Here is a 22839-nt window from a genome sequence, read left to right on the forward strand (position 1 = left end):
GAGATGAGACTTGCACAGGACAGAGTAGCAAGGAAAGCTGCATCAAACCAGTATTTGGACTGAAGATTACATCCGCAACAACAAGGCAGTCTTGACTGGATATTCAAGATGACTATTTATAGTTTGTAGTAAGTCTGCAACCTGTACGGTCATTTGGTCATTTATTCCATGTGTGAAGTTCTGAACATTCTTCATGTTTGTGTAGGTTACTGACCTGTGTGAAGAAATAGATTGCAAAAAGTGATGCCAATAATCACAGGGAAGAGATTAAAACCACGATTCCACAACACAAGGCAGAGACTTATGAACCATGTCTGTAAATTACATTCCCAGGAGACAAGATTACAGAAGAATAATGGTTGCAAGTAATTTTTAACTTTCCAAAACTCACAAAACAGTTTACATTAACTCAGGTCCAAATCAGTTTGAATACTACCTTCAATATGCATAATATCACAAGGACTTTTCACTTAACTGTTTAGTTTCCTTTATACTTAAGAGAATACTAATACCAGAGTGGTATCATTTTTTTGGCACCACTTCTTTTAAATGTCAAATAAGAAAGGCAGTACAACAGTTACACTTGAGCACAATCTAGCCACCATAAGGTATTTTTTCCACCAAAAATACGGTTTTCTAGTTTCTTACCAGTTACATTTGATAAACTTTCTCAAAGATTGTGCACTCCTCCAAACTGAATTAAAATCTAAATTTTTCTATAGCATCATCCAATGTGAGAACAAAAATCAATTGGGCATGGTGGCATAGTGGTTAGCATACTTGACTTGCATTTGGGAGCATGACAGTTCAGATTGCCATCTGTATTTAGGTTTTCCATGTTTTCCCTAAATCGCTCCAGGCAAATGCTGAGATGATTCCTTTCAAATCAGCACAGTCAATTTCCTTCCCTAACCTGACCTTGTGCTGTGTTTCTAATGCCTGGTTGCCAACAGGACACTGAATATCTCTCTCTCTCTCTCTCTCTCTCTCTCTCTCCCTACACACACACACACACACACACACACACACACACACACACACACACACACAGAGAGAGAGAGAGAGAGAGAGAGAGAGAGAGAGAGAGAGATGACCGATTTTTACTAATATTTCATTAGCACAATGCATTTTGGCAGAATGCTGCCATCATCAGGTGCATTATACAGTTACTTATACATCAGCTGATAGGTTATGTACATTAGCTGTGTGTGCCAGTGGGGTTAGAAATCAAAAAATAAACCTATAGGGAAGGATAAATCTGTTACAATGTGTACATTATGTGATATCACAATTAGGTAATATACTAATGCATTTACTTACATTTCTGTTTGCGATTTCATTTTCTGGCACTTGTGTTGCCAAAGATTGTGTGTGGGTATATAAATAATCATCCACAGAAAGGAAATGGTCAGAGTTTCGTCTTTTGGTTTATGCAAAGGAAAGATTGAAGTAGATGACAGCTGTAAAATATTTTATTTTTGCTTATTCCATTTCTAGCAGCCTTTTTGTTCACAGTAGAACAGCGCAATTTTGTCAAAGTGTACACAGTTCGTCACAAGGATCTATTATGGAATTTTCACTCTGCAGAGTGTGCGCTGATATGAAACTTCCTGGCAGATTAAAACTGTATGCCACACTGAGACTAGCTCAGGACCTTTGTCTTTCGCGAGCAGGTGCTCTACAAACTGAGCTACTCGAGTACGATTCGCACCTCATCTTCACAGTTTAACTTTTAACAGTATCTCATTTCCTACCTTCTAAGGCTCACAGAAGTTCTCGTGGAGTGCTAGTGTTGCAAGTTTCACAGGAGAGCTTCAGTGAAGTTTGGAAGGTAGGGGATGGAGTACTGCCAGGATTGAAGCTGTGAGGACAGGTTGTCAGTTGTGCTCAGGTAGTTCAGTCAGTACAACACTTACCTTGAAAGCCAAAGGTTCTGAGTTCAAGTCTCAGTCTGGCACATAGGTTTAATCTGCCAGTAAGTTTCTGCCGCAAGGTTGATTACAAGTACCCACAACTTCATTGACTGTAGCGGACAACTTTCCCTGATGTGAAGAGAAGTAGTTTCCCATGTGTTGTTGACTCAAGGACAGCTCTGACACTATCTCTCGGGATAGTGTGCTGACCTGGACAACAACAACTTCTTCGAAGCTACCTTTCCGTGTGTGTGAAAAATCTGGAAGCATTAAACCTGATTGAAAATTTAATTTTTGAAGTTATGTGACACAAAAACAATACATCAAACATTTTTAACGAGAACATGCACACATACCAAACAGTGACTTATTCTTCAAGTCACTATATACCAATTACATAAATTTAAGCTGCCATGTGAAAGTAATGCACTATGTAACTACATGAAAATTTGGTGCAAAGGGCAATATGCTCTACACAGATAGGGTACTACACACACCACAAATCCATCAATTTATTCTGCACATGTCAAAATTAGTGATCTTCCCAGTCTTCACTAGAATGCCTTATTGTGTGTGTTTTTTGTATTAAATTACTTGAGGAACTGTAAAGAAAGAAAAGTATTTACAGTATTTTAAACTAATGCAGCATATACAATTTCACTTTTCAAGGAACTGGGCTACATAGATTCTCTAAGACATTTATCCTGCCAGCATACATACATATATACATGAAGATACCAAATTTCATGTTTCCCCTTTTATTTTTGCTACCACCACCAGCAGCAGTAACCATAACAACAACAACAACAACAACAACGTAACAGTTCAATGCAATCTTAGTCAGCTACCCTTTGTAGAACTCTGATCACATGCTTAGCTATGTTCTACCAACCATAAAAACAGAACTTATGTACAGCACCTTATATTACAATAATTTCAAAGAGTTAATACACTGTTCGTGCTGAGAGCAACAAAGTCATCAAATGTTCAACTGGACAAATATGGAGAGGAGGGAAAGACTGAACTCGTGGAGGTATTTATATTGAATCATTTAACTTTAATCAAGGTTAGTGAACCAACATTTGAATCTAGGTCTAAAACAGTTTTTCGTGTCTATTAATGAAATTATTCTTTCACAAAATGTATTAAAGTGAAGGTCTAATCTTAGGAGACTTTAATTCTTTGATATTTACTGCTTCAAAAGGTGAACTCTTTAACACTATCTGGTAAAATCAGTCACAGCAGACAAACTGTTAAACTTCAAACAGAACTGTCATATCTCATTATGACCTGAGAAACGTGAAAGATAAACTGCAGAAAAACGGCAACTGAAGCTAGTGTATTAATTCTGAAGCTAAACAAAACAAGAATAGCTACTGTTTTAACTATTATGGCTATCTGTAGGAGCAAGTACTCTTAAGTTTCTGCTTTTCAAGACTTTAATTAAAATACAATATTGGGCACAAGGCTGTAGCTTATGTAAGTGTGACAAACTGCAGACAAATGAACACATGTAATAGAGTAGCAGTGCCCACAGCTTGCCGCAGTGAACCTTGCATGCTGTTCCCTACAGTAGTCAATCAGATGAAAAACTCACTTGCCAACCGAAGTTGCATACTACTGTAAATAGCATCTTCTCACTAAACAATCATTCACTCTAGTCGAGCTATTTCATCCCCTCCTTGTTAACATCCTTAACAGTAAGGGATGTTACAATCGAGAAAACTTTGTGCTCAGTTATGTTTTCCTGGTCTTTAAGAGGGAAAATTGTTTTGTCACTTCTGAGGATTTCAGACAGACAATGACCACACGTACTAGACACAGTTCCAGACACAAACCCCTGAAGGGGCATGAAGACTAGGAAAGTGAGGCAAGGTGAGGTGAAGTGAGAGTTGTGCAAGCCCCGGCAAACCCCACCACCACATCCACAACAGAGCTCAACACACCTCGAGGTAGGTCTGCTCTGCACACTCCTCCAGAACCTCGGCAGCCTCGTGCCTGCCCTGTCCGTGGTACAGCAGAGCCAAGTTCCTCATCACCGCCCTCAACGTAGGCAAGTCCACAGGACACTGCAAGGCCAACACCAATGCCACCACTAGCTTCAAAAACAACTCCAGTGTCTGAGCCACCTGACGCATTCCACAAATCTTTAATAACAAATCAATTTCTGTCGCACGACACACACACAGTTCTCCCAAATCCAAATTTTCTCCTCCTCCAAGTGCCAGGACAGATAAGGTTACTCGTCTCACCTTACATAGCAAAAAGTGTGTGATCACATGTGTGCTCCCCCACCACACTATTTTATTTTTGATGAGTGTTTCAGTTATGTGATAACATTAAAGATCTGTAGATTTCGAAACTGTCTATGGTTAGTACATTAAATGAAAAGTGCGGTATGGTAATGGAGAGCATGTCTTCATTTGTAAGAAGTGCAGGTAGACCATTTCACTACTGTACTACTATAATAGCAATAACTGAAATGTTTCTCTGTAGATCAAGTAAGAGTGTTCCCAACACCTAGCAATGGCAAACAGCGGGGTCTCTACCTGACGACAAACTGCCACAATTAACGCAGCATACCTATTCCACATAATACGTCTTTAATAAAGCAGCTTTAATAATAAATGTGTATTCAATGCATTTTGAGAAAAACTTTACTTAATGTGATCAACGTATGCATGAAATCAGTGTAGTGCAAGAAGAAACAAAAATATCCAAGATGACAGAAGTTATAGAAACAGGAAAAACTTTAAATTAAAAAAAAATGGCACTGTGGGAGATAAACCTCTGATACTTTGAGTTTTATTTGATGCTGTGTCTAGGACTATTTCACTGGCTGATTTTCTACAATTTAGAGTTAACATTTCAGGTGTGGCATAGAACTTTGTGTTTGACAAAGAACTAAATCTCAACGCCCCACAATCTGCTTTAGCATTTGATGACATAATTATACAGCAAAGCAATTACAAAATAGTGAAGTCAATACTGCACCTACTCAACTCAATACAGTAAGGGAATAGACAGACTGTCTCTATGGGTCAATGGACAAACTAAAAGAATTTTTAAACATACAATACATCAACACTTCGTTTAATTTCAACTGTTTAACATCCTACTGGAATAAAAATAGCTTACTGCACAGTGCTGTAGAATAAACCCTGTTCATTACAAGGAACACTCTAAAATGTCATCTGCCTCAGGTAACTTTTGCCACTTCACTGGAATCTTAGGATGATGGACAACAAACTTTTTATTAAAAAATCTGTGCCAAAGATTACCTCCTTGCGTGAGCGCAGGGCGCAGTCTTCCAGGGTCTCTGCCGCTTCGTACTTGCCCTGTCGCCGGTAGAGGGCACCGAGGTTTTTCAGTGTCGTCGTCACCGTCGGTGAATCCACTTTGGCAGCTTTGTGCCATCCTCCGTACTCGCCGTAAGGGACATTTTCCTTGTTACGACATTTGTTCTCCTCTCGCTCCTCGGCCACTTGCCAAATCGGCTTGTTATCACCTGTGAACAAATAATAGTGTACAACTGCTGAGAGAACATACGAGAACTGGAAAAGGATTTTTTTTTCCACATCAGACTGAAATAAGTGTCTGTATGTACTCTTTGGCAGTAGCAATTTACCCCTGACCAATTTCTTATGACTTTTTAAGTTTATTGTATGGTATAGTGTGATAATAATTCATACCAATCAATCAGGAGAAAAACCAATTATATGAGGTAATTGCAGTTTTTTACCTGTGGAATATATATTTACCAGTGTCACTTAAAGTGTTGAAACAAACTTACAGCAAGTGGTATACTGACAATCATTTTTGTGAAAAATGATCAGGCTTTTACATGAATGGGAAAGACTTTCTTATGAAATGTTCCCCAAATTTCAAAATAGAAATTGTACTAGGAAAAACTGTCATTTGTCCTCAATCGAAACTTGCAATTCTACTTTCACTGGTACTTAGTGGAGTGGGCCCTGTTGTTCTACTGCAAGTCAAGAGTGTATTTGTGGTATATGATCAACTTGATAAGTGCTGGTTCGGTGCATTGTATATGACTGCAGACATTAGGAAGGAAGAGGCTATTGCTCACTGCCTCTAATCCTCCTCCTCCTCCTCCTCCTCCTCCTCCTCCTCCTCCTCGTGATGACCGTCTAGTGTTGAAAGCCACCACATTTTGGGAGACTGCCGAGAGGAATTGGATTCAACTCCACGATATTAGGAATTTTAATCCACCACCTTTTCCACAATTTTTGGCCAAGGAATTGTGGCCAAGTTTTTCCATAAACACACACAATAAATAATTTTCAGGTCCAATATTACCACATTAGCATGCTTTCACAACCTGCTATGGAAATGGGTGTAAAAAAAAGCGTATGTGAGAAAGGTTCAACCAGGTTTTCAGAAAGATACATTAACCATGATGTACAATTTGTGCTTTCACTGACTTCATAACGATCTAAGTTGTTGGAAAGCCAGAACTACTGCTGAATACAATCTGTCACAGTTGCACAAAATTCTACAGCTTGAAAATGAAGACTGAGTAACCACGAAAATGGAACAATACGTGCAGGCAGCATTAAATGCCTCAGCAAGTGATTGTATCTGCTATAAAAAAATACAGCAATTTAAAACTCAAAATATAAGATCAGTATTTCAAAACTGATACTTCACAAAATGCCATGTGCATGTGAAACAATTCAAAAAAATGAAAGTACGTAAAAACAAAATGCAAGAAAAATAGTACATTTTCAACTCTGGTCTTTTTCCTACAACAGAGGCTGACAACTTTCCGCAATAATGGATTATTATGCTAAAATAATAACAATGACACATCAGAGGAAAAAATTTACACAAGTTGAGTCAATTTTGTATTGATATATACTTTTTAGTCTTCCAGTGTAACGTTACATTAACTCGTACAAAGAAAAACCTGAGTAAAATGGTAGTCACTGTTCGTTGCGGAGCACACATACTTCCACTACGGCTTTATAAATACAGCTGAACAAGCTGCAGAATAATCGGTACGTCAACAGCTTCCTTCACGAACAAAATATTAATGTCCACAGTCAGTCAAACTGCCGTAACTTTCTTCGTTAATTTATGAAATAATATCAGGTGTTAACACAGATTACAGAACGATGAAAATTTCCTAAGTCAGTCAGTCATTCAATGTCAATTTCTTCACAATTTAGTGGATTCTCATACAAGTATTGGTGGTTTCAGCAACAGATTCTTGATGACATAAATGACAAAAGTGCCACTCATAAAATTTGTGAATGGACATAATTCAGCTGCTTTGGGGATTAATCAGTACCAACTGCCACCTCTCACTTGGGTCCTTCGTTTGTTTTACCATTTCTTTATAATAGTGTCACAGTCTCTAAGAAAGACATATCTGGCACATTGTTTCCATTTTATTAAGATAATTTTAGTACAGAATTTGACACTGATATCTGTAACAATTTCACCAGTTTCTATGACTGTGAGAAGCCCTCTCATTAGAATCTCCCCTGAAATGTCAAGGCTGCTTTTAGTTGGCCAACTGGACAACTTCCCAGAAATAATTCCCATCTTCTTCAAATGATCTTGCACACATAAAATATTGACCATTTAAATACTTTCCTGAACATACACGATATTCTTGAAAGTGACATGGCACATACTGTCAGTCCTGAAGTAACCATGACACGATGATGGAAACCAGTACATAAGAACTGTCAACTCCAGACCAACCTACGACAATCGCCTCTTAATACCTCTACGCTGTGTTGTCCTTGCCTGAGAAATGTATGCCTTCGAAGGAAAAGATTTCCTATCCTAGAACATAGATGGCAGAATTCTCTTTACTCTCATAGTATTTCTCCGAAACTGCTACAGTGTCTTACAAAAAGATATAAAGGAATTATTTAATTTTTGTGGAACCTACAGCACACATATAATAACAAAAAATTGTCAATGACACAGCCTAAAACAAAAGTGCAGCCAGTACACAATGTAACGATGTTCAAATTAAGATTCCTCCCGAGGGCGAGGGGAGAGTGGAAGCAGCGGTTTGTGGGGAGGGGGCAGAGGAGAGAAGCTGCTTAGAGAAGCTGCTTGGCAGCATATGTAGTAAAGGAAGAGAGGGAAGAACCAGTATGAAACACAATGTATATTACACAGTGACAGCTGATTAGTGAATTACTATCATTTTACAACCAGTTTTGGTCTTCCACATCAACTTCAGGAACAAAATATGAACAATGTACACATATTCCATAATATGCTTCTAAAAATTTTATTAGTCAGTATATGTTCCTTACTTAAAATCCAACCAACAATGTCACACTAGATAGGTTTAAAACACACAATGAACTGCTCAAATACATATGACAGTACAGTATTTACACACACACACACACACACACACACACACACACACACACACACACACACAATGCAGTTATGTTTTTGTTTCTGAAAATTGTTTGCAAGATCGAAATGGGTGATAAGAAAAATTAAATCTCCTTCCAGATGTTGGTGTGCATACACATTACAAGTTTCCTACAGTAATCAACCAATTAGCGAAACCATTGAATAAGCCTCTGCTTTTAGCATTTTCTGTTCGTATCTCACATTAGCTCAACGTTCAGAGAGAGAGAGAGAGAGAGAGAGAGAGAGAGAGAGAGAGAGAGAGAGAGAGAGAGAATGGGGTGGGGGGGGGGGGGAGGTGATGAGTCATGGGATACTGCTTAATGTTATGTTAAACCTCGTTTTGGTTGGCTTAGTGCAGCAACTTGCAGCAACAAGTTGTTGAAAGCACCTACAACAATGTTGAACTATGCTGCCTCTAGAACCTGGCTTAATCATGAAACTGCTGCTGGTGAAGACATTTGTCCACAAAATGAACTCTCAATTATGCCCCATAACTGTTTGAAGGGATTTATGTCTAACAATTTGGGTGCCCAAATCATTCACTCGAATTGTCCAGAATGTTCTTGTAATCTATCACAAACAATTGTGGCGTGGTGACACGGTGTATTACCATCCATAAAAATTCCATTGTTGTTGGGAAACAAAATCCATGACTGGCTGCAAATGGTCTCCCAGTAGCCAAACAAAACCATTTCCTGTCGATCATCAGTTCATTTGGACCAGAGGACCCAGCCCACACCATTATGGAGCCTCCACCAGCTTAACCAGTGCCCTGTTGACAACTTGAGTCTATGGCTTCACAGTGCCTGCCCAACATACAAACCCTACCACTGGCTGTTACCAACTGAAATCAGGACTCATCTGACCAGACTACAATTTTCCACTTGTCTAGGGTACAACCCATATGATCAGTAGCCCAGGAGAGGCACTGTGCTGGCTGTCAGCAAAGGCAATCTTTATGTGTGTGTGTGTGTGTGTGTGTGTGTGTGTGTGTGTGTGGGGGGGGGGGGGGGGGGGGCAGTAACACCAAATTTTGCCGCCCCAGTTCTAACGGGCACATCTGTCGTACATCCCACATTGATTTCTGTGGTTATTTCATGCAGTGTTGTTTGGCTGTTAGCAATGACAACTCTATGCAAACACCACTGCTTCCAGTCACCAAGTGAAGGCCATCACAGCCACTGCATTGTCTGCAATGAGAACGCCCTAATGATTTCCGAAATAGAATGGCCCATGCATCTAGCTCCAACTACCATTCCCATTCAAAGTCTTAACTCCTGTCATGCAGCCATAACCACATTGGAAACACTTAACACCATTCACCCAAGTACAAATGCAGCTCTGTCAATGCCCTGCCTCTTTATACCTCGTGCACACGATACTGCTGCCATCTGTATACATGCACAATGCTATACCATTACTCTTGTCACCTCAAAGTGCATAAATATAAATGGGACAAGCTCATATTTTACAAGGTGTTCAAGTTAGTCACCTGTAACCAATTTTATCCACCCAGTTGTCAGATTACTGGTGGACTATTGCCTTCACTATGATCAACAATTGTAGGTTTTTCCTGCAGTGTTGGTATGTGTAGCAACAGCATGTTTTATTTCTATTTCCTAGACAGGGAAACTGTTAAAATGGACATTTCATCTAAGAAACATGAAAGGTACTTGCTCTTCAGGAATAAACGTCAGCGACTACTCCGGACGTTGCCTATGTTGCTCGTGTGGGAAAATCTGGTGCAATACTGCCTCATTGTTTCCAATGAGAAAAGGAAGCTGTGGATGACAATGAGTAATTTTCATTGACGAGTTACATTTTAGTGTTGAAGGTTACCAAGTAATGACTTTAAGACAAAGCACTCATGAGGCAGTGAGACTTTAGCCTCTCTCAAGTTTCTTTACTGCATGTGGCCCTGATGCAGTAGTTCCATTTGATGGCCTGAATTAAACCAAATACATGAAAATCCTTAGACACAGGATTGTGCCATACCCGCAGACTTTTGCAGGTAACCGAGGAACATTTCAACTCGGTCTGAGCCTGTGCCAGACTTCTGAAGCAATCAAGACATTCAAGGAAGGAAAACAACATTACTACATTTCAGTAGCCTGGTAATTCACCACACTTAGATTCTATCGCGAATTTGTGGAGTCTTGTGAAAAGGCCTCTCACTAAAATGGACTGTTCAACAAAAGAGTGCATGGTAGTAAAAGTGGTAAAAATGTGGTTTCATGACAACTATGAAACGTTTCCTCTAACCTGTTCAAACCTACACCACAATGTGCTCAGAGGCTCATTAAACCAGAAGGACACATTAGTTATTAACATTCAATAACCCATTAACTGTGTTATACATATGGTATTAAATGTGCAAAGTTCAAGTTTAATTTTGTGTGTGTCACAAAAGTATTCGCATCTGGTCCGCCGTGTAAGACACTCATAATCTGCCTTCATTACCTCACGCATTATGCATTCGCAAGCTGAATGTATTATGTTGACATAAATGACACTCCTACTGACTGCGCCATTTGCCTGCAGAAGAATCTAAGATTATTAATTACCCATTCTGACATGTGTCACCCACTTATGCAACACAGATGTGTTTGAAAACTCTTACATGAAAAAGAGAAGAGCTTCACAAAGAAATAACTAACATCCTCTTCCAACAACTTCTTTTCTGCCAGTCTGGTGCTCTTACTTCATATCCTTTAAATTTCCACACTAAACTACATGCATTTAGTGTTTTAGTTAATTTGAATTTATTACAGTGGAATTATCGATTATAAAAAATGAAAGCAATTCTGCCATCTGTGTACCTCACTTCACATTTTTGCATAAAAAATGTACCACGCAATCACAAGCAAGTGAGGGGACACACAATTGTCTTTGGCAAACACGAATAAACTAATCACTAGTAGATGTACTGGATCATCTTATTGATGAATCGTTTAATTACATGGAGGTCCATTCAAAAAATTCTGGAACTTTGTATACAAAATTTTTCTATGCTTACCTTTTACATATTGTGTGTGGTCTCCTCTGAAATTCTCTCCACAACTGATACACCGCTCCCTACACTGTTTCCACTTCCGGTAACAGTCTCGATACGCCTCTTGCTGGATCACACTAAGTTCCAAACGGGAATTTTCTTGTATCTCCTCTATCACTGCAAATCATCTTTCTTTCAGCGGGGTTTCCAATTTTGCAAATAAAAATGTCTGTAGGGGCCAGGTCTGGAGAGTACGGAAGATGAGGTATCACAGTGATTTTGTTTTTGTGCAATAGTCATGTAACAACAGGAACAAATGTACAAGTGCATTATTGTGGCGAGAGAGCCACGATTTGTCTCGCCACATTTCAAGCTGTTTCCTTCTAACATTTTCTTGCGTGTATCGCAACACATCCCAATAGTATTACCAGTTAACAGTTTGTCCCCGGGTCACGAATTCATTATGAACTAATCCTTCAAAGCCAAAGAAAATTACGTGCATGGCTTTGACATGAGCTTTTTGTGGTCTGACAACCTTTGCCAACCCATTGTGAAGAATTTGCGTGATCCAAAAGCTCTTCACAGATTGCGAGGTGATTGTCTTTCTGGTCTCGACTCCCGAGCCATGAGAAACTTTGTGGCAACATGATGCAATACAAGGTGCTGTGTCAGGCTTTCATGACATGATCCAACTGAAATGTTACATTCCTCTGTAATCTCTCACAGTCAGTCTCCGACTGGCACGCACAATTTCGTCGACTTTCCTGACACGAGCGAGGTCGGTAGATGTCGAAGGGCTCCCTGTTCGAGGATCATGTAACTTCCGTCTGGTCATTTTTAAATGTGTGAACCAATTGTAACATCAAGTATGGCTTAAACACTTATCACTGTAGGCTTCCTGCATCATTTGATGCGTCTGTACCAGTTTTCTTACATTTCACACAAAATTTAATGCAGATATGTTGTCCCTCTAACTCTGCCATCTTGAAATTTGCGAACTGTGAGACAAAGTTCTATTCAATACAGCACTGAACAATAACAGACATACAACAATGAAACTTCCGGCACTGACACAATCAACACAGGTGCATACAGGGATGCCAACCACATTTCGATCAAACATACCATTGGTGCAAAATTAAAAACGTTCCAGAATTTTTTGAATAAACCACGTATATAGTCCTGCCGCCAATGAAGACACTGACCACTGCATCATATCAGAAGAGAAAGGGAAACAGTAAATTAGTCTGAAAGCAGAACTTTTCATTCCTTCTCTCCATAATTCTTTTTCTGTTTACATTGTTATCTGTTTCTCTCTTTCACTATTAGTCCACCACCCATTTCCACTTTTCCACTTCAGCCAACCTTACCTGTAATGAAGCTCTCAGGATCAGTGTGGCGTTTAAACAATGCTGTGAACTCAAATGAAAATAGAAAGAGAGAATGGTGCCAAGCACCAGTAGACCTACACATAAACAAGAGGCTACAGAAATCCTAAATATGGAAATGGTTTCTTTACCAGTTTAACAAGGGAAAATAATTGTAGAGTGCAAATGAAATCTGTGTTTATTAATATTTTTCCTTCTAGTTTTATAAGTAGGTGAAGGAATAGCTGGTCCAGAAAACTGTCAGTGTATTTTTCATTCCTGCTCCTACTGATGCTTTGTAAGTAAAATTTACTGAAGACGACAATTTAGCCTTTCAGCTCTGATAACTTTCCAAACAATTTTAAACAGGCAAGAGGCATAACTCAACAAAAGGTTACTCGGGTGGTAAAAAAAATGTTAAATGCCTGTTTTCCTCTTGCCAAACATATGTAACAATCATTTATGAAGGACAGAACAGCTTTCGACCGAGTGCTAAGGTAGCTTATATGACACGCTCTTTGCACACAGTACGTTCCTGAGTACTACATCTCTATCCTCAAGAGTAATTATGAGAATACTGAGGCAAGGGTTTAAGGCCTGCAGGTACCAGAAAAAATTTGCGGTAAAAGTTGGGGCCCCACCAAGGATTTGAATCCACTGTTGTTCAACCTGGTCATTAACTATATGACAGAACATCTACAGAAACCAACAGGACACACACACACACACACACACACACACACACACACACACACACACACACACACACATTATTTTTATATGCTGACAACATAGTTCTAACAGGAGAAACTCAACAAGAAATTCAGAATGACCTTAATGTTTCATTAATGGTGTTAGGGCAGAGGACTTGGAATATACAGAGTATATTTACTACAACTTGTCAAGGATGACCGCCAGTTCTAAACTTCAACTACAGCTAGAAAACGTACCTATAACATAAACCACTCAGTTCACATATCTAGATTTGTAACAACATTCACAGCTTCCATCAATCTGAAAATGGTATGCAAACCAGATCTCTGGACGGATATCACTAGTGGATGTCACCCCATCAAGGTCAAAGGAAATGTGAGACAGGAGCAAAACTAACATACGGTTCAGAATGCTGGGCCAAAGGTTGATAATGCTGGTAAGGAAGAGTGACACTGAAAAAGTACAAAACGACAACATCCGATGATCGTTTAAGGTGGCAAACACAAAGGGGTATCAAATGCCCACGAAATACATGAATTAACCCCTCTAAAGAATGACCCAAAAATGTTTAGACTGCAAACTGAAATATGTTCAAATGGGGTAACAAAATAGTGAGGGCCGAGCCTGAACGACATGGAAAAACAAGGCAGAGAAGAGGAAGGAAAGAAGAATAAACTGGGAGGAGAGACTAAAATTCCCTGATAAATATGAACTTACAAGAAGTTTTTATATTTTTTACATTTATAGTACGTAAAGTTCAAAACTCAATTATCAATTCCCCAGAACTTGTCAATGCAACTCCAAAAACTCTAAGAGAAAAATCAGCTTTGAAGGTTTCCGAGGAGCTTTAATTCACTTACGCTGAAGCAATTTTCCTGAAGAGCCATGTTGCTTACTTGGTAGATGTGGAGAATGAAGATCAGATAACAGATAGATCACTAGTTCAAAATTCACTACAGTCCTTTTATTTGTTCAATTCGAATACTTACATCAATTAAATGAAAAATTCAAATGTATGCTAATTAAAACATAGCTAATCATTTTTTATGAAAAATGCACAAGTTGTTTCTAATTACATACAGCTTGCATTGCAAATATAAATTCTAACCATTGATTTTTACAGAAGATTCTTAATTAAGGTTGTTTAAATTTTAAAAATTATAAATTAACAATCTTTCTTAAAAAACTGAAAACTTGAATTCCACCTGTGACTTATTAGGAACAAGACTTGCATCTTTCATAAAACAATTGTTAGATATAAGACAATTAGCATTTATTTGACGAATTTTGTATTTAAATGATGTTGGTAACTGAATTGAAAAATAAATAAATACAATAAAAAATAAAGGAATATGATGAGATTTGAACCAGTGGTATACCAATTACCTGATTATCGTTAGACGCTACTGAGATGCTGTGAGAGCCATTGAGAAAATTATCTTAAATATAGGAAATAACCCTTCCTCAGAAATCTTCAAAGCTGATTTTCTCAAGAATTTGTGCAAGTTGTATCTATGTGCTTTGGGTGATTGACATTTGTCTTCTGAACCTCACTTACCATCAACATAAATTACAAAAGTCAAAGTGCCCGTTGGTCTCCTTGTTAGTTAAGCATTGCATTGATTTCTGGAATAGTGTCAGCATAGAGTAGTAGTAGTAGTAGTAGTAGTAGTAGTAGTAGTAGTTGCTGTTTTTCAGTCTAAAGACTTGTTTGATACAGCTCTCCATGCTACTCCCTGTGCAAGCTGCTTCATATCCAAGTACATACTGCAACCTGCAACCTCCTGAATCTGCTTAGTGTATTCATCTCTTGGTCTCCCTCTATGATTTTTACCCTCCACACTGCCCCAAATATCAAATTGGTGATCCCTTGATGCCTCAGAACACGTGCTCTCAACTGATGGAGCTTCTAGTCAAGTTCTGCCACAAATTTTTCTTCTCCCCAATTCTATTCAGTACCTTCTACCCATCTAATCTGCAGCATTCTGTTAGTATCAGCCATGATAAAAGTTTCAAAATATACAGCACTCGCAATGACTTCCCCAGGCACATTTTAGATCTATTCAAGGCCTTCGGCACAGCTAATCATAAAAATTCTACTAAAGAAACTAGAGTAATTAATAAGACATGCAGTGTGTGTGTGTGTGTGTGTGTGTGTGTGTGTTTAAAATAAAATTTGTGTGTTTACTGTTGTATCAAAGAACACACCAATAGCTTTAAATGAACAAGGACAGACAAGAAAAACTGTTGTGATTTAGAAAACCACAGTAAACTTATGACTTAATAACTGAGCAGTGATTTTTATCCCACTATCCATATGCAAATAAAGTGTCTTGAGCAATGGACCACCATGAATGTGAGAACTATTGATGAAAAATGTGCATGAAATCCTCAAGGCTGTACACATTTAGTTAATTTGAAATTAATACTGCACACGAAGATAAAAAGCACAAATCGAAGCCTAATGATAAAATGTAAATGGCAACTCCCAGTCCCATGTCGAGAGCAGTAGGAACAATCTTGTTATTGAAAGGTTTACTTTACGGTTATTAGTTATTGAAGAAATCAGGAATGTCTGTGCGCTCACTTATGAAAACTACTGTAAAAACGTACTGCTACCGACTTTTGATGATGATTGTGACCATTGTGAATGCTTTAAAGTATATTGAATCACCACAGCCCGAACAGTCGTGTGATTTTTATGTCAACCAGTACATACACTGTTGAGTAGTAAAGAATTGTCAGATGACCATCTTCAACACTAGTGCTACTCTTTATTAGAATTTCTATAAGGAGTGTCCCAGGAGGAATAATCAGTATTCACAATATGACATGAATAATTGTTCCAAGCAAAAATATCTAATGAACACAGGCTCTAAAATGCATACCTTATACTAGTTCCATAGAACAAAAGTGTCTCAAAGTAGCGAAGATAAACCATTGTTCATAAAGTACACAGTTTGGAGCCCATTTTTACTCTACTTTTTTGCCTTGAATGATCTTTCCCGTCATATCTCCAAATAACGACCACTACTCCTGGGGCACGATGCCTGTCTGCATATAAAACAGAAGATCCTTGCTGCTATTTTACAATCTCTGGCCATCTATTTTTTTTGTTGCCAATGTTCCACCATAAATAAGGTCATATGTTACCAATCTGCCAGCAACAGTGAGACAGAGATGGAAAAATGAGTTTCCTTGTTAATGGTGATGAAGTAGAGATCCTACTTTTGCAGTCACAATGTACATTAACAGATAAAATCTACAGATCTTTATAACAATGCAAGGAGTGTTCACCTTGGTAAAAATCTACATTCAAAGGGATTTAGATACTTTTCTAGCATGAAATGTAGCAGAATGATTTTTTTCAAACTGAACCATCTTAAGCAACAATACAGATTAGAAATAATAATACGTGGACAAATTTCAAATGCATTATCACAACTGTTATATGAACAATGAGTGGAAGGCCATGCAAGACACTACTCACGCCAGCTTACAGCCACTGTCACCGAATTTTATAATACCGAAGAAAATCTTATGCCCCACCAATGGTTACTTTCACATTTTTAAAAGCAAAAGTAGAAGTTACTAGTTTAAAAATAGTATTGACTTTAACAGTTTTCTCACATTATTAAATCATTTTTTGTAGAGTAACAAGCTCTTAATGCCTGGACCATAATTCTCCTACCACAATTACAATCACTAATTTCAGTTGCTATCTGCAACCACCTTCAGATCATTCAAAATGTGAAAAGGTGGTGAATAAGCTTTCGAAAGCCTCATTAGCTGTACTCGTGCAATAGCATGCATTCATAAATACCAGAACAATAGGTACATAGTTTAAAAACATTAAGAGCCAGCCACGTTCAGGACTGCAGTCTCGCAAGATGACAGTAATGAACAAAAATGTTTAGTTGCACGAGTAGTAAAGTTGGATCAAAACTTGCAATAATATAGCACGTATTATCACGACAACAGTACATGCAACGGTTCCGAAAATTGGCAGCTATTCCGTAGCTTGGCTTCCACAAGAATGATCCCGCACGGTGTATGAAGTAGTCATCTTTATGAAATGTGTGCAGGCTGAAGCCTAACAGGAAAATGCTGACTCGACACATCACATTTTCCTATATTACAGTCATCCTGCGAGATTATGGTCTACAACCTGGCTTGCTTGTATTGAGGTTTTTAAACTGTATACTGTTATTGTTCTGGTATTTACAAATGCACATTTCTGGTATTTACAAATGCACATTTCTGGTATTTACAAATGCACATTTCTGGTATTTACAAATGCACATTATTGCACAACTACAGCAAATGATGCTTTTCCAATGCCTTTTCACTGTCTCTTGTGCTTTTCCAATGCTTATTCACAGTCTCTTCACATTTTGAACAATCTGAAGATGGTTGCAAACAGCAACCGAAAATTAGTTATCTTTCTTTAATTCCTATAGGAAAACTGCAGTCTAGGCATTTAAAGTTTATTTCCTTTAAAAAATTTTATTTAATACACTACATTATGAGTGCCATCTCCTCCCTGACAATGTCAGGCTTCACTAGTTTCCTCACAATTCAAGAATGTTTTTTTCTTTGCATTTGTGTATGCAGTAACAACATGACATTTTAGCTCAGTATTCAAATATAATAATGCAGTAACCAAATATAAAGAGAAATGTGAAAGGAAGGAAAACATAAATAGAATAAAACAAAATTTTCACGCAATCTTAACAGAAATGTATTTTACGTTGCCACAGCAAGATGTTCGTTACAGTGTCAACAAACAACAAACAACAACAAAAATAAGCAACACTATAGGAACTTAACCATTATGTGGAACAAAAATCAAAAGCAGCTCAACAAACGACAATACTAAAAGCACAGTGCAAGGCAAAGTATACAGTCAGGCTAATGAGAGAACACATTGTTACATCCGTCTATTCAAGCAGCTTCACTTCTTGAATTTTGCAATTTTAGCTTGCTCATTTAATTATATTATGAAGATTTAATGTAACAATGTTCCAAATTCTGTGTAGCCTTAAAAAGATCTTTGGCTTAACTTCTATGTGCAAGAAAGTGTTCCACTCTTTTCCTGATAGCACATATAACAGATTGGTTTTACAGTACAGTCTGATTCAACAGTACAATACAGAGTGAAGGCTTTCAAATTAAACAATCACACAGTGTAAATGATGTTTAACTCGTGTCTTATAGCAGCATTAATGACAAATAATACTACAGAGGATGATTGGAAAATAAGAAAACAAGTTTTATTTGCTTTAGTAGTTACATATCATCATTAATTTCACTAGTGACTGAAACAAATTTCATTAGCTGAGGAGCTGAAAGCCATGCAGGAGCCCTGCAACCATAATGCAAATTCTGAGCACTTCTTGTATCACTGCTGTAATGAGACACTTAAATCAACAGATTATTTTTGTTAAAAATCTGACCCATCTCAGATGCAGCCCATCCTCAGATCTTCCTTAAAGATGCCTTAACACTAGGACTCACTCTGGGGTCATAGGTGACCCCAATCATCTTTACTATGGATAAAATAATATTTCTATTTCTTGTAAAAATCCAGAATTTTATGACTTTTACCACACAGTATTGTAGTTCTCTCACAAAAATTTTTAGAGCTCTTTACGCAACATTTAAATCAATAATTAACAAAAACTACTGTTGGGGTCAATTATGACCGCAGATAGATTATATGTAACATTCATAGAATGTATAGATTATGAACTATCAATCTCTTTCTTAGGTATTTTGAGTTGGTAACACTGAATTCAGGTGTTATTCAGGTGTTACTCAGAACTAATCTCAAACTGGAAGTTCGTTTGTACGTTTGTTGTTGCAGTGTAATTTCAGCATGGATGGAATATGTTTTGCTCCTGGCTATATTGTAGAACAAGCTATGGAAGGCTTATTTCATAGCAGTAGTGATTCAGAAGGTAGTGATGCCGAAGATGATGGAAGAGAGACACAGGTAGACCAAAGTGATGAAATTTGTTTACATGAATTAGAAGAAAATGATATTCTTGCTGAAAATGATGACAGTGGAGAAGATGAAAGTGCAGTACTGGTAAGCAGGGGTCGGGATATTGCATGGAGTACAAAAGAACAATCAATTCGTAGATTTCCAATCCGCAACATACGATTTTCAGCAGGTATTCCTAGTACAGTTCGTGTTAGCTCAGCTGTTGACTGTTTCAGGCAGTTTATTACTAATGAATTGCTGGATATAATAGTTCAGTTCACAAATCAACGAGGAAATGAATTTAAAGTGTCTGGAAAATTAGTTGACTGGCGTGATACAGACAGATGCGAGCTTCTTTCATTTTTAGGCTTGCTGATTCTGTATGGCGTACAGAAGAGCCGGGGGAAACCTATTGACGAATTTTGGGACTCTGAATATGGCACTCCTGTATTCCGTGCTACTATGTCGAGGAGGCGATATCAGGACATTCTGTGTTCACTTCGTTTTGACGACCGGATCACAAGACTTGAAAGGAAAGAGAGGACTGGAAATAAGGCTGAAGCTGTACAGGAAATATTTGATTTGTTTGCCGTGCAATGTCAAACATCATTTATACCTTCCAGCAACATTACTGTTGATGAACATCTTTGCGTATACAGAGGTCGGTGCAGTTTCAAGGTCTACATTCCTTCAAAGCCAGGAAAGTATGGCATCAAGATATGGTGCGCAGTAGACTGTGAACATGGTTATCCGACAAATCTTCAAATGTACACTGGAAGGAGTGGTGATGCGAGAGAAGTGAATCAAGGCAAGAGAGTGGTCTTAGATTTAGTACATCATCTGGCTGGCAGTGGTAGGAATATTACCACTGACAATTTTTTCACGAGCTATGACCTTGGCCAAGAATTGTTGAAAATGAAGTTGACACTTGTAGGTACTCTACGTTTTACAAGAAAAGAAGTTCCAAAAGAGTTTTTGCCTTCGAAAACTAGGGAAGAATGCACTACCAGATTTGCATACAGTGGTAAAACCCTATTGGTTTCTTATGTTCCAAAAAGAAATAAGGCTGTGCTACTCCTGTCAACACAACATCAATCATTTGAAGTGCCCAAAGAAAACAACTTGAAACGAAAACCAGAAGTAGTGTTGTATTACATCTCAACAAAATCAGGTGTTGATACGCTAGATCAAATGAGCTCTTACTATTCTGTGAAAAAGGGTACAAAACGTTGGCCATTAGCAATATTTTATGATCTTGTCGATCTAGCTGCACTCAGTGCCTACAGACTCTTCTGTGTTGCTGTTGAAAAAACAGAGAGACATCTTTTTCTAATGAAGTTGGCCAAAGAAATGGCACAGCCCCAAGTGGAACGTCGTTTGAGTTTACCACAAGCAAGGAACAAGGATATTATTAGCAGTATCAAACGGTGTGGATTTGATGATCTGTTAGACAATGGACATCCAGATGTAATACCCGACAATCAAAAGAGAAAGCGAGGCAGATGCTCCATTTGCCCCCAATCAAAGGACACAAAATACAGTTCAACATGCAAAAAGTGTAACAAATTTGTTTGCAAGGAACATTCTGAAATAGTTACTACTTGCAAAATATGTGCAGATGAGTATGGTATGGATTCCGGTTAGAATTATGTTTCCTGTTGAGTTGTTCATCACATTTTCTGTAAATTTGAAGCCATTGTGAAACATTTATGAGTGAAACAAATTATGACAGAGTAATATTGTAATTTCTGATATGTAATTACTCTGCCATATGTAATTTAATTCTACTATGTACATACCTCTTAAAAAAAGCTGTGAAAAGTGTCTAAATAAAAATAAAATGTAAACGAACAGTATTAAATGACAGTACGTTGTTCTCTGAATGATTAGTACACACAGTCAATTATATATTGATTGGGGTCATGTATGACCCCAGATGGAGTACTAGGGAAATTTTAGCAGAGTGAGTCCTAGCATCGCATAAGCGAATTCTCCATGGCTCTGTTACTAGGAAGCCCTCATAATAAAAAGTTAAGTCAGTGTAAGACAAACACTATAAAATTTATAAGCAATGCTACATAAAGTATTTGCAAAATTACTGTGCCCGCCAAGCACTGTAGTAAGTTGCTTTTTCGCGGAAGTTGTGAACAGAAGACCTTTCTGGAACACAACATGCGGAAATGAATAGATATTTGGGGCACTCACATGAACAGGGTGTGGAAATAAGAGTTACAGCTACAAATGGGACACATTACATTAGGGCTGAAATTTGAAACACTGCCAAGTGTATGAATTAACACGTTGAAAGATTTTCAAACAACGTAGCTACTGGTGAAAATGTATTTTAGGCAACTAATATGGTAGTTTATTGCTGTTACAGCATGAACAGAAGACAAATAACAACCACATTACTAGCCTTCCAGCAGTCTAGTTTGCATGAAGTGAACAATGTGTATAACACAAAATCACAAAAGTTTTTGTTCACATGAATAACTCCGTATTTAGAGTTGTATAGCTTATAACACTATAATGAACGAAAAACCAACTAACAGCCAAGGTGAAAATGAATGGGAGAATAACATTTCCTTGTCATTTCACAGTTTACTCTACATTATAATCACAGCAAAACCAGAACCTACAGCAACTGTGTCAAGTCATTTGGATTTCAAATATTTATATAATAAATACTGTCAAGACTGGTTATAACCGTGCCAAAGGGGAGCAATTGCTTTAGGTCATTATAGCCAAGAGTCACACAAACAGTTTTTTTGCTTTTCTTATACAAATGTTGTATCTATGAATTTTGGCTTGCCTTACAGTTAGCACTTCAAAAAGTAGCAGATACACAGTATTTACAACACAGTATTTGCAGAGGAGGACTAAAGAGGAATTTTTCTCATCTTTATGTAATACGCACAGCAATGATATGCCAGCTAAATGCAAAAATCTTTACTAAGTTAAAGAGGCAGCAACAATATAAATTGTTCAATAATGTCTAACACTGTCTTGGATAATGAATGAGATAAAATGTTGGGCAAGTTTAAAACTTACTGTAAGTGCGCATGAATGACAACTTTGTTCCAATAATCATATTACAAAAACTAATACAAAGTGGCAAGACGAAAAGACAGTACTCTATGAAATAATTACACGAAGGCCTACACTTTCTCCTATTTTTCTCTTTAAAATGTTGGACAAATGTAATGTACTGTACCTAACACATTGAAGATATCTAACAAATGTAAACAAAACATCATTAATGAATACGCTATTATTCCACTTCTGTAGTTTGAAAAAATATGAGGGTAATCCCAAAAGTAAGGTCTCTTATTTTTTTATAAGTACAGAACTCTGTTTGTGTGGCATTTGGTCACACTGTTATGAAGAGTGCTTCACGCGATGTGTGTAAACATGCGCACGCCGCACTGAGGCAGTCAGTCTTGGCTTGGCAGC

General features: G+C 37.8%; 1 protein-coding gene across 6 annotated transcripts in view; it reads right to left on the reverse strand.

Annotated features, from left to right (window-relative positions):
• Positions 1-22839, reverse strand: part of LOC126106560 (kinesin light chain) — a 421865-nt gene that overhangs the window by 47601 nt on the left and 351425 nt on the right. For all 6 annotated transcript variants that reach the window (XM_049912904.1, XM_049912899.1, XM_049912901.1 and 3 more), the window contains one exon: positions 5195-5421. In XM_049912904.1, coding sequence (XP_049768861.1) covers positions 5195-5421 — 227 coding nt within the window. The remainder of the gene's footprint in view (positions 1-5194; positions 5422-22839) is intronic.

Source organism: Schistocerca cancellata, chromosome 10 (genome assembly GCF_023864275.1).
Source record: "Schistocerca cancellata isolate TAMUIC-IGC-003103 chromosome 10, iqSchCanc2.1, whole genome shotgun sequence".
Classification (NCBI taxonomy): domain Eukaryota; kingdom Metazoa; phylum Arthropoda; class Insecta; order Orthoptera; family Acrididae; genus Schistocerca; species Schistocerca cancellata.